The sequence below is a fragment of the Vipera ursinii genome, assembly GCF_947247035.1.
Source record: "Vipera ursinii genome assembly, chromosome: Z".
Classification (NCBI taxonomy): domain Eukaryota; kingdom Metazoa; phylum Chordata; class Lepidosauria; order Squamata; family Viperidae; genus Vipera; species Vipera ursinii.
The window spans coordinates 91042480-91056109 of record NC_139517.1 but is presented as its reverse complement, the minus strand read 5'-3'; the positions used below and the strand labels follow the sequence as shown (position 1 = coordinate 91056109).

Here is a 13630-nt window from a genome sequence, read left to right as displayed (position 1 = left end):
TACTATAATTCTTAATAAAATTATATTTGAAAAATGCTTATATATACATAAACTAATGCTTACACTAAATTTCACTCTGAAAGCATGATCAGTATTTAAATTTGATAATTAAAAAAAATTCAGAGCCACTATTATTACAACCAACTGCTTAAGTAGATCAAAAAATTTGCTCAATTTCTGCTTTATGGTCACTGTAACCTATTTTGTCCTTTCTCAGAAAATTAGTCTCACAAGGTTTAGTTAACAAAACTACCCAATACCATTTACATGTTTGACAGTTATACTCAAAAGATGTACACAAAGCAGCCTGCCTGTCTCCTCTAATTATAGGAAACTGTAAGAGAACTCATCTAATATCAGTATTAAATTTTCCAAAATAAATCTTTAGGCATGAAGGCAAATTTATCTCACAATTTTACAATATGAATGTTGAACCATGAGAGTTCACTTATATTACATTATCCATTTCAATTCATTCTTTTCCTGATGAAGCAAACCAGAATCTTGCAGCTGTGTGTTGTGTGAATTTAGAATCATAGTATTAGCAGAGCCTCTTCTCTAGCCATCTTATAAATAAGATTAAATAAGAAATATATCTGAACTACAAGTCTGTGAACTGCCATGTTAATTATTCTTTTCAGGCAAGGATTTCCATTTCGGCCCCATGAATCAATACATTTTTTAAAAAATTGACATAAACTCATAAGATCTCCACCATTTTTTGTTTTTTTAACCGCTGATTCTTACCAAATAAAACAAAGACACATTTTTCTGATAGTAGGAGTTAAACTCTTTATTCCATTCAGAGGCATCTGGCAAGTGAAGCTGCATAGGGGGCACATTACAGAGAAGAAATGATCAATACTTTATTGAACACTGAAGTCATTTAAAGAATCACTTCCTAACTATATGAAATACTCCATGTTGCCATATCTCAACTGAAACTAAAAGACATGATTTTATCACACTAAACTACAAATTTAAAGAAAAATGACAATATTTATGTCAGCAGGTGTAAATGTAGCACTTATTTTGTAAAATAAAGCTATTAAGGAAAACAATCATCAATCTTTTCCAAATTAATATCGGACTCAGATTTTAAAAAAATCCATTATATCCCATCTCTTACTCCAGTAATTGTAAAAATTCATTATAAGAAGAAAAAAAACTCCTAAAGTTTAGGTAAAGTATTGTTCCCCCTTCCAAGCCCCCAAGAAACTTGTTTTTCTTTCTTTCTGCTAAACTACAACATATACTTGTATTTTTAAGCCAATTAGTAAAGAAAAATGCAGTAAAATAAAAGAAACTCCCCCCCAAAAAAAGTTATCTAATCTGTATAACCATAATCTTTGGGCAAATGATCTATTCTATGTAGAAATGCCTCTATTTTCTTATCAATCTAAGAGGTAGATCAACAAAATGGTGAAACAAACTGTTTTTGCTAAATTGTGCCCCTCCAAACAGTGCAGCGTAGCAGTCCCAATCTTCTCATGCACAAAAATATTACAAACAAAAGGGTCCGAGGTAATAGCATGGCTTGTGCACCCGGAGAGGCATGCACACGCACAGCAGTCTTTATGCACCATGTGTTGCCACATTGTTAAGCTGAGGTAGACTGAAGTTTGTGTAGAAACTTGAATGCATATTACCACAATCGCAATTCAAATTACATTCTGAAATTAAAGAAAAAATTATTTTTTTCTGTGATCCCTGCTTTTTAGTACATATTTTTAGTTTGTGGTTGTTGCAGAATGTGCATAAATGCTGCTGTAACTTGTTTGTAAGCCAAGCTTGAGGTTGTATGAATTTATTTTTGTTTTTTAAAAAAACCCTTCGAAGTGGCTTAGCGTGGCCTTTAACAGAGGATGTGTAAACTTAAGTCTTTCATTACCTTTAAATAGGATCATCAAAGTATGTTGATCTCACCTCCCTCACCCAACACCCAATACAATAACTGAAAAGAGTATGAAGCAATTGCTGGAAAGCAGAGAACCCATGCCTCCAAACTGCTCTAATTGATCAAGCATATTATCAAACTCAAGATGAAGCTTGCTCTTTGAATCAAAACATACAAATGGGCTGCAAATCTTTTAGTATTAGTAGGCAGAGAGTGATGGTCAAAGGCACAAAGGGTTCATGCATTCAATCAAGTAATACAAGGAAAAAAATGTCCAGTTCTAACAGATTTTCTAATGTTTACCCAGAAGTCCCAGCCTCTTGCCATCACTTCCTTGTTCTGTTCCCAACAAAGTACCATCAAAGTTTTTCATCCCATCTTAACAGAAAAATAACGGCATTGCTGCAATGAGTATATTGGCATTTGTTTAGGTTATAATCTGAACATTCACTGATTCCCTACCCCACCCCCACTCCCCAAAAAATGATTGTGTTGACACCCTCATATATAATCTGAAACTAATTTTTTTCCATCTCACTCCTGTCAGTCAACAGTTAGAAGTTACCCACAACACTTGTTCCATCGCAATAAATTCTGTAGTGCTCCTAGACTGTTGGCTGATCAAATTTATCATTTTTTAAAAAAATAAAATGCTCAAAAACTATTAGCTTTATAAAGTATACAAAATACAAAAAAGCAAAAAAAAGGCAAAAAGGAATAATTTCTTATTTGAGGTATTAAATGCCTGAGGTAGTTTAGTAAAATGCATATTCATCTTTTTATGCCTGGCCAACATCACTGAAACCTCTTAGTTTATACACGGCAGTATTGTGTATAAATGCAGCCAAAGGGTTTTTTAAAAAGCCACTCGGTTAACATTGGGAATAACACTTAACCTCTTTGTTAATGCCCTTGTTCTAAACTCCAGTCCCATCCCCAAAGCAAACCTTTCCATTATCTTTGCTTCTTTTACAAGTGGAATAGAAGAGCAATGCCTTTACTTTTTAAACCAATGAACTCAAAAGAGAAAGCTTCATTAAATCAATGCCTAATACTGCTGGGGAATAGTAAGAACCATGAAAGAAAACTAGCAAGTTTATGTTAAACTGTGAGAATAGAACAAAAGGGAAGTGAAGGGGTCCTTAGTTTAAAGCTGGGTTTCAAAAGTAAGAGAGCCTAAAGAATACATTCTCAGAGACAGTATGCCAACTGCGCCTGGTCCTCAAACTGGCTTGGTGAAATTTTTGTATATTATTCCAACAGGTGCCCATAACCTGTCCATTACAGTTTAGTCTCTCTCTCTCTCCCTCTCTGTCTGTCTGTCTCTCTCTCTCTCTCTCTCTCTTTGGTTTGGCATCTGTCTCTGAAGGGTCTTTTACTAAACCTTTATTTTCGTCTCTGCTGCGGCTGTCCACTTGATGCTGTTTTCTGTTGTTGTTGTTGTCTTCTTACCTGAGCCAGTATTTCCTGAATTTTTCGTTGGGCAAGCTATGTGACAAGAGAAGAAATGCCATTAGAGAATTTCATGCCTTTTTCCTCTAACTGCTATCCTGTTTCTTACATTTTGAAATTGTGCACAATCTGGAGCACATCTGTGTCTGAAATATTTCATCGGGAATGACTGCAATTACAGTCACAATTCTTTAACCCATTTTTTTTTGATAAGTAGAAAAATCAGTAAATAAAAAGAAGCAAACCAAATAAGAAATTCGTACACCACATTGCCAATGTGAACCTATGCTAGACAAAACGGGGGAGAACAAGAAAGATTTTTGTAATTTAAAAATAACCCAAATAGTAAGCCATTGGCATTTACACACAGATCACTAGGTTTTTGTTTTGTTTTGTTTTTTTAAAAAAAAACCTTTTCTCAAAGGTACTTCAAAAGGAAATATAAAAGTTAGTATACAGGTAATCCTCAATTTATGACCATTTATTTAAGAACAATTTGAAGTTATCATGGCTTTGGAAAAAGTGATGACTCATCCTTGAAGTTATAAGCATTGCACTATCTCCACCGCCATGTATTTGAAATTTGGGCACTTTAGATTGCAGTCATATGGATCCAGTCATGTAATGTCTTAATGACTGTGATCAAAATTCTGGTCCTAATTGCAGTTGTAAGTCAAGAACTACCTGTAACAGATAGGTTCAGTGGGAAATGCTATGTGCCTTTTGAGATTGCAATTATTAAACAATGAAAAAGTCAAAGAACTCTATTTCAGACAGAAACTTCCACCAACCTGGCATGCATAGAAATGACCAGTAATTTTCACAACCACCTGATCATTTTCATCTGGTGTCTGATCACGAGGAACAACAACTTCTGCACTTGTTAAATTCTGAAGCTCATTTACCTGTTAAAAAATTGTAAAATTGCATTGGCTTTTCAAACCTTGTAATTGAGACTTACTCTATATGGGTATACTCAAGAAAATAGTAAATTTGTTGAAATATAAATTTTATTAAAATAGTATAACTATTCCCAATGTATGCAACTATTTATAATGTTTTACTAGAAATTATTTTTTGAGAGGATAGTGTCTAAATGAGACTATTTTTATATGAGACTATTTTTATTTTTTTAAGTAGTAAAACAGTAAAAAAAAATGTGTGCTAGCAGGTGAAGAAAGATAGGGAAGGAAATCAGATTTGTGGACAATGTGGGTTTGAGAAGAGTGGGGAATAGGAGGAGAAAGAAAAGATGTAAAAAATGCGGAAGTAAAAGGATTTGCAAGAAAGGTGAGTCAGTATAGATGGTAGATAACATACAACAAAGCAAAAGAACCATACAAACCAGAATAATACTATCACTGAAATTCCGTAAGTGATTCCCAGAAGAATGAAAATTATTGTGTTGTTGTAATACTTTTATGAATTGTCAGGGGGGAACACGTTTTTTAAATCCCTCCACAGTATGTTGTTGTTAGTTGCGAAGTCGTGTCCGACCCATCGCGACCCTATGGACAATGTTCCTCCAGGCCTTCCTGTCCTCTAACATCTTCTGGAGTCCATTTAAGCTCACGCCTACTGCTTCAGTGACTCCATCCAGCCACCTCATTCTCTGTTCCAAAGTACAGGGTTAAAAAAGAGAGAAAATCTGCCTGGTTCATCTGACGATCCTGAGGTGACCTCAGGCTGTAAGGAGCTAGACAAGGCAAGACAGAGCAACTGCCCAATTGATTCTCTTACTTCCTTTACACTCATTCTGGATGGGGCTGCATTCTATATGAAGGAGGAGGTCAGTCTGCAACTTGTGAGTCTTTCTGGACTGGGCCTCCTTCAGCAAATGGAGCTTTGACTGGTATTCCTGTGGTAGCCCTTTTCAGAGCAGGAAGCTTTAGTCACAGTCAATCACTTCTTTATTATTTTAAAGTTGGGAGTATTTCAACCTACTTAAGGGCTGTGCTAGAGGATTACAGTCAGCCCGATTACAATGGCAACTGGGACCAGAATTTCGGTCATTATGAATTATGAAATTTTGGTCAGTAATTTTCCCAGTCTGTCATAAGCTATGGGGTGGGGTGAGGGAGACAGAAAGGGAGATGGGGAAACAGAAAGCAATCTTCTTACATCTGGAGTCATCCCAAGGCCAAGGACCTGAGAATGGAATCTAACACCTCTCCATCTATTGCAGGGACAGTTACCAAAACATCTTCAAATGTGAGTGGACAATGGAGAGATTGTGTGTGTGTGTGTGTGAGAGAGAGAGAGAGAGAGAGAGAAAGAGAGAGGGGGGGAGGGAGAGGAATGAATAGAAAGTTAACGGGAATATTTGCATGTGAACTCTTAATTCTGTCTTTGCTTACTGTAAACACTTGGCTTTTAGTAAAACTAATCTTTTTGCTACAAGTGGAGTCAAAAGTGTTTCTTTCCTAAAGGACCAAGCTGGGCCAAGTATGACAGTTATGGTCATAAGGCGTGGCATCACATGTCTCTGCTTAGCAACAGGAATCCCTTCAGTCTCTCTTGCCATTGTTAAGTAAATAACTCCTCACAACTTCCTCCCAGATTCCAACAACCAGAGTTAGTGGAAAAGTCATCAGGAAGTTGCAAGTCCCAGGGGGATTGCAAACAGGTCCGTAGTAAGGAAAGTGGCTTGCAGTGGCTGCTGCCCAGCGAGGGAGGGTGTTTAAGTGGCCAGGTGGAAATGTGACAAAGTTTGGGGGGGTGCAGAAAAGAGAGACTTACCCAATTTATGACCTTCTCTGCTGGCTTTCCCTCTTCTTTTGGTTTGTGGAAAGCCAGCAGTGAAAATCACAAATCACAATCATGTGATAATGCAACCTTTGTTAAGTGCGAGAAAATTACCAAGTGCCCAGATGACAATCATGTGGCTACAGGGTTGTTGGGATACCTGGAACTTCCAGGACCACTTGTAATCACTACTCATTCAGTGCTGCTGTAACTTTGAAAAATCAGTGGATAATTGCAGCAGTGTATAGGTAGGCAGAATATTGCTACACCAATATTACAAGAACTGCATTACCTACCAGTTTGCTCTGGCTACAATCCAAGTAGATTGCTATTATTTCTGAATGCCTATATTGCCTTTGTCCAGGAGGCTTATAGGACCATCTACTACTACACGCAATCAACACTTTCTATGCATTCATAGGCTGTCTTCTTTGAGAGTTCAAAAGGAGAGTTGAGGGTGGGTATACAAGAAGAAACGTTTTTTGAATTTCTTTTTCATCCCAGTAAAATATATTAACTCCTGAAATAGTTATAGTCCACACAATCCTATTTTTCCACAGAACCACAACAGTCTGGCTGTTTAAGAGAACATTTGGACATTATGAGTTGTGTGGATTTCTTTTAATCTTCATGTGTTTCTGTAATTTTTATATTTTATTATATTTATGATATTATATTATTTTCATTGGAATTTGTCATCCAGAATCTATAAAGTTGGACACAACATATATGGCAACTAGAAATAAGTCCATAAACAAGCAAGCAGGTTTGGTAGCTAGCTTTGGGAGAGGAGAGTCTCAAAGAATCTGTTCCTTGGCCTCAAATCAGACATTTTTGTTTTATAAGATAATCTGGTAAAATATTTTTTCATGTTCTAATACTTGCCGTTTTGCCACCTTTGCCAATAACTCTGCCAGCAGCATAGGATGGCACTTTTATATGAGCTTCAAGTTTCACTTCTTCTTTAGGTCCAAAGAAATTTTCTTCTTTAAGTTTCCCATAGATTCTCCCTTGGGCCTTTAAGTAAAAAAAACCCAGTCAATATTGTCAAACACTAAATTTCAGAACATAGTGCACAAAGATGAAGACTGTGATCTTTTCCACCATTCCATCCTTTTCATTTTCTTCTATCAAAATAACATAAAAACAGCAGAAATAAATCCCAAACTTTAAGAAGTCTTAAACAATTTTTTTCCTCATCAATTAGCTCAAGGATATTAGAATGTGATTTCCTAGAAGGATTATGGAACATTGGAGATGATTTTCCAGAGATTAATCTACAAGCAGCCAGTGGCACAGTGATCAATAGAGTATGCCTCTCAAGATCTTTTAAAATCACCTTTTTGGAAGATATAATCTCTGATTTGAATGCTACAAAAAATGCCCAGTAATAAACATTATTACAAATTGGCCATAAGTGAAGAAATATGGGTACATTTTGCTTCATGCACAACATATCCAAACTTTAATTCCAAACCAGTTTCCCTCAGATAACTGTTCGAAATGTAGAAAGCCCTCCATATCATACTATTGTATAACAGACTTTATATGGCCTTTATTTAACAGTAAAACTGTACAATTTTGGCACTGGTATAATTTTTTAATGGAATTAAGTTTTCCAATTATCCTCAACATTTATACCTTTAAAAATCACAATGGCAGTTTTAGTTTAATAGGCAGCATTTTTGTATTTATAAACAGCTTAGTAGTATCTGATTATCTACTTCAAGCAGAATGTTGAAACTGTTCAAAAATGTAGTGGTGCACAGCTTTTTGGCTATTCAAAATGCTATAGTGACAGGTACCCATTGTTTCTCTAACCCAAGTGTAGGAAAACGTCTCAGCAGATGAGAGCCATTCTGATGGCCAAGGGCCATAGAGAGTTTTCCTTTCCATGATCTAGAAATGAAATGAAATCAAATTTTTGGTGATTTGTCACAAACGTTAGGTTGATGATTGGGAGGGTACTGCAAAACAGGGGACTAAGGTAACAAATTATTTGCATATCTCTGCTGTACAAACAAAGAGCATTAAAAACTTTAAAATGATACCTTGAATTGTGCCTCAGGTGGTCCAGTAATTATCACCATTCTCAGTTTGGCATCTGGCCCTTCAGGAGGTGCTATCTGGAACATAAAAGGTAAAGATAAAGGTTCCCCTGCACATGCGTGCTAGTCGTTTCTGACTCTAGGGGCCGGTGCTCATCTCCATTTCAAAACCGAAGAGCCAGTGCTTGTCCGAGGATGTCTCCGTGGTCATGTGGCCGGCATGACTAGACACCAAAGGCGCACGGAACACTGTTACCTTCCCACCGTAGTGGTCCCTATTTTTCTACTTGCATTTTTACGTGCTTTCGAACTGCTAGGTTGGCAGAAGCTGGGACGAGTAACAGGCGCTCACTCTGTTATGCGGCACCTGGGATTTGACCTGTCAAACTGCCGACCTTCTGATCGACAAGCTCAGCGTCCTAACCCACTGAGCCACCATGTCCCTATCTGGAACATAAGTGGGTATATTTAAGAGATCATTAGATCCTCTTCCATTCCCTGGACTCTATCAAATCAATCAATGTTTATTATGGTCAGAAATCAGCACTACAAATAAAAACATTAAAAACAATAATAATAGTAAAAAAAATAAAAATAAAAGAATAATATATTATGATTGGTGGTGGATTGTCAGTGGGCAGTTAGTCTGCTTAATTCTGCATACCGCATAACAGAATTTGGCCACATTCAGAGAAACTATTTTTTATTGATGTGACAACAGTAGTTGTATGTGAGAGAGATCAGTATTTCCTGGGTATTTTATCAGGTGAGCTGTTATAAATTGAGCTCGTGGGTCCTTATAGAAGACACAATATAGTAGGACGTGAGCTATAGCTTCAATGGCCCTTTGTCCACAGGGGCAGTCTCAAGCTCATATGGTATTTTTTTTCTATTGGCTGTCCAAAGCTGCTGGGGAAAATGGATTGCAGCATGCTAAGATTAATGGCCTTCAGATTTTTCTGGGATGGTTGTTGTTGCTTTAAAGGAGAATGAAATCTTTTTTAAAAAAAAACCCCACACACTTATTTTAATTCTAAAACACATTGATTAAACATCTTTTCATGAGAGTAGGCTTCCAGGTAAGGTCCATTGGTGGACTAGATATCGCCAAACAAGAGAGATCTGGTTGTGGCAGCGAATGGCAGCCAGCAGGGACTTCTGAGTGGTAAAGTTGTTCCAGATAAAAGAAAAACTAACAAATTGTCCAACCTGCCCCCTCAACTGCTGCTTCTCATGACAAGATGGAAGCTTTTCTTGAGAACACAGTTTAATCATAATAATAATAGTAAAGTTGGAAGGGACCTTGGAGGTCATCTAGTCCAAACCCCTACCCAGGCAGGAAACCCTATACCATTTCAAACAAATGGCTGTCCAGTCTCTTCTTAAAAACTTCCAGTGTTGGAGCATTCACCGCTTCTGGAGGCAGGTTGTTCCACTGGTTAATTGTTCTAACTGTCAGGAAGTTTCTCCTTAGTTCTAGGTTGCTTCTCTCCTGGATTAGTTTCCATCTGTTGCTTCTTGTCCTGCCTTCAAGAGCTTTGGAGAATAGCCTGACTCCCTCTTCGTGGCAACCCCTGAGATATTGGAACACTGCTATCATGTCACCCCTCGTCCTTCTCTTCATTAAACTAGTCATACCCAATTCCAGCAGCCGTTCCTTATATGTTTTAGTTTCTAGTCCCCTAATCATCTTTGTTGCTCTTCTCTGTACTCTTTCTAGAGTCTCAACATCTTTTTTACATTGTGGTGACCAAAACTGGATGCAGTATTCCAAGGGTGGCCTTACCAAGGCATTGTAAAGTGGTATTAATACTTCATGTGATCTTGATTCTATCCCTCTGTTAATGCAGCCTAGCACGTGTTGGCTTTTTTGGCAGCTGCAGCACACAGCTAGCTCGTATTTAAGTGATTGTCCACTAGGACTCTGAGATTCCTCTAACAGTTGCTACTATTGAGCAAGGTACCCCCTATACAATACCTGTACATTTGGCAGAAGGTCAAGGGAGAAACAGTGTGCTTCCATACACAAGGCACAGCTTTTTAAAGGATACCAAACCCTCAAACCCTGTTTTAAATACAGTGAATTGAAGCCTTTGAAAACAGTGGGACAAAGAAAACTCTGTGACTCTTAGAATTTTCTTTCTGAATTACAGAAACTAAAGCAAAAATGAAATAATACTTTTAAAAGATTTTAACACGGCAAAGAGCTTTACAAGATTTTGATTAAAAAAGTTATAAAACAAGGACTGCACAAATTTGAAAAGTAGCATTTTGGAAAAAGTACTTTTGGTGCTATTTGGAATTAAACAAACAAACCACAGGCATGTTGATTCTTCAATATCAAAGGAAAAAGACAACTGGCAGAATTTATAAAACAAGGAAAGGTGAAAGCATGAAAAAAGGAGACACTTGCTTTTTATTCTTATCTTTATAATTGATTTACTTTTATATTATAAATATTATATTTATATTATAAATAAAATAATAGCAACCATTGGAAAAGCCGCAAGGCTTGATGAGGCACTGATAGAAAAGGAATTACTGCAGAAATATTACAAAAGATGTTTAAAGAGATAAGGAAACAGGTAGCTGAATCTGTGACGTATTAAAAATGAACTGGCTATTGAAGTTAGAATAGAAGGAAGGTTTATAAAGATGAAAAAAGAAGATGAAAGTAGAAGTTACAAAAGTATGAAAGAATTTATAGGAAATATTAAACAAATTTATGAGGAAGTGGAAATTTTAAAAAGTAAAATAGAAATAGCAAACAGAGGAATGGAAAAGAATTTTCCTTCAGACTTAGAGCAGTTCCAGAGGATCCTGGAAAAGACAGCAGAGACAGATTGTTCAATTTTTCACAAACTTTTTGAGATGATATAAGGCAGCAAAAATGACAAAAGTGTATAGAATTAATACACGATTTTCAAAATTAAGAAATGTACCAAGGGGTATTCTTGTGTACTTTGTCAGAAAGAAGATTAGACCCACGTTTTGCAGCAGCATTTTATTATCAAACTCAAGATTAATAATGCACATGTGATTGTACTTAAAAGAAATCCTGATCAGAATACTGAACCAAAATTTTTTTTTACTAACAAACTCAAATAAAAAAAAAGATACCATTTTGATTGGTTTAGAAAGAGTGATCTCCACATTTAATCATGTCTATTATTACTTGCAAAAAAGCTAGAAAATCTTAGGTTAAAATAGATATTATGATACAAATAATTTTAAAGATTAATGTTCAGTTGAAACCAGAACTCCTCTTGCTGAGACTAATGGACAGTTAGGAAAGAGTTATGGAAAATTGTTTTTTTATAATTTCTGCAAGATTAAATTCACAAAAATTGAAAGACTCTGAAATAGAAGAATGGCTGGTGAGGATGACAGAATTAACAAATGTCAAAACTGACTTGTCTGTTAGAGAAAGGTCAATAAGTACCTTTATTAATGACTAGAAATTTCTTACAAACTGTTTTGCTGCACAAAGAAAAAAATTTAACATGATTTATCAGTTTGATTAGAAAGGGGTGACTATTGATAAAAGGAAATTTTGTTGTACTGTTAGAAAGAGGGAAAAAAATATAAATCTACTTCCAACTGTTGTTAAGAAGACCAGAAGCTGCTTCTTTTCTTTCTTTTATATTTCTTTGTACTTTTTCACATATTTCCTTTACTTTTATCTTACAAAATTTCCATTGTTTTTATTCTTATAAAATTTAATAAAAATTCTTTAAAGATCCATTTACGGATTTTTACAGCACAGCTGTTAGTAACAATCTTTCTCTCTAAGGTACTTCCTTCTTTTGAATCATATCTTTATGTAAATATATATCCTGCTAACAGAGATCTACCATTTTGGTAACTAGAAATTACTGGAAAAGAATTGATTGTGATTTATTTGATTAGCTGACTGTGAAGAAAAACAGTAGTATTTTTATACAGTATCTTGTATCTCCTGAAAACTAAATGCTTTCAGCTATAATGCTGCAATACTAGCTTTTTTTTACTCAGCAAAGAGCTAACATACCTGAACTGAAGTGAAATCTAGACAAATGGACTCGTTTTGAATTAAACATTAAAAGTTGTGTGGAAACAATTAAGCTGCACTTCAAAAACATGGCCTAAAGCTTTCATGCTAAGAACAATTATGTAAAAGTCACGACCACCAAGAGGGTTTTAATTTCTTTTTTACAACTTCTATTTCAAATAACTTTTAAAAATGTTCTTATAATTATCGTGTCTTCTAGAAACAGGAAGTACCAGTTATTGCTTGATATGCAAGGTATGGTGTCTGAGGTAGCCAAAGAACAGGGCCTGCAAAAACTTGCTCTTAGGAGTCAAGACTGTGGTATAAATATCTGATATTACCTTAATAGATGCACCTGCAAAACGAGAAAGTTGCTTGATGTGCTGCCCTTGTTTGCCAATAATGGCTCCCACTGCTAAGGCTGGGATAAACAGATGAACTGTCTCAGATTCTGGTTGTTGCTGGAATGCAAAAGCAAAGAAAATACAGGCGAGCTATGAACAACCACGAGGCTAAACTTACTCTTAAGCCAAGATTATACCTATAAATATTTTGATTTAAAAATGTAATTAAATACACAATTTAAATCAAATACATTACAGAGAAAGATAATTACACACACAAACACCCAAATCTTTAATTTCAAAAAAAGCAGTGGTTTAAAATGAAGGGTAGGCAGTAAAGTCAGAACATATGCAGTAAAAAAATAGGTTTAAAAGAGCTGCAGCCTGTTCAATAGAGAATTTTATCAAGTTTTGCTAATGTGTTTCCCATTTTTCATGTTTTTTTTAAATATAAACTTTTATAAAGGTTGTTAAGTTCTCGGTTCGGTGGGACAATGATGAGGCAGAACGGTGAAACAGCAACAGGTTTATTCAGAAGCAACAGAACTGCTGCTTAGCTTCTATTTATTTGGTCTGCCGCTAGTGGGCAGCCAATGAGATTAAATGGTAATTCCCTGCCTAAAATGCAAAGTTAACAACTCCAGGAGACAAGCTATCTGGAGTTTAACTGTAACGGCTGTTAACCATTGCACACAGTTTACAAGCAACTTATCTAATACATAACACCCCTTCCCCCTAAATGCTGAAATTCTTAAATAATGTACATAGTCCTCTAAATATGTTCGTGGCCTTCGCTGTCGCTCTGAGCATCTCGGAGTCAATAGACGTTTCCGGTCTACCAGCTCACCTGCCAGGCTGGGTAGACCAGGGTTTTGAGACCCGATTGCTTCGGATCGACTCGAGTCCCTTTGGCTGGTCTGTCCCGGTAGACCTGAGCCAAAGTCCATTGGTGGTGCAGTTTCTGCTGGGCTGTAAATTGGAGCCGGTTGCCGATCCCACTCAGTGAGTGCAGTCTGTGCATTTGGGGGTGAATTGCCTGCCACTAGCCCCCACTCTCCATGGCTGGGAGTCCCATCAATGAATGCAGAGTCTGCTATCAGGCCATAGTCGAGTC

At 36.4% G+C, this 13630-nt stretch overlaps 1 protein-coding gene across 1 annotated transcript in view; it reads right to left on the bottom strand.

The window, feature by feature from the left end:
* Positions 1-675: 675 nt before the first annotated feature.
* IGF2BP3 (insulin like growth factor 2 mRNA binding protein 3) overlaps positions 676-13630 on the bottom strand; it is a 65455-nt gene continuing 52500 nt past the window's right edge. Inside the window, 5 exon segments of the mRNA XM_083378680.1 lie at positions 676-3385; positions 4141-4254; positions 6980-7111; positions 8146-8220; positions 12514-12633. Coding sequence (XP_083234806.1) covers positions 3284-3385; positions 4141-4254; positions 6980-7111; positions 8146-8220; positions 12514-12633 — 543 coding nt within the window. The 3' untranslated portion in view covers positions 676-3283.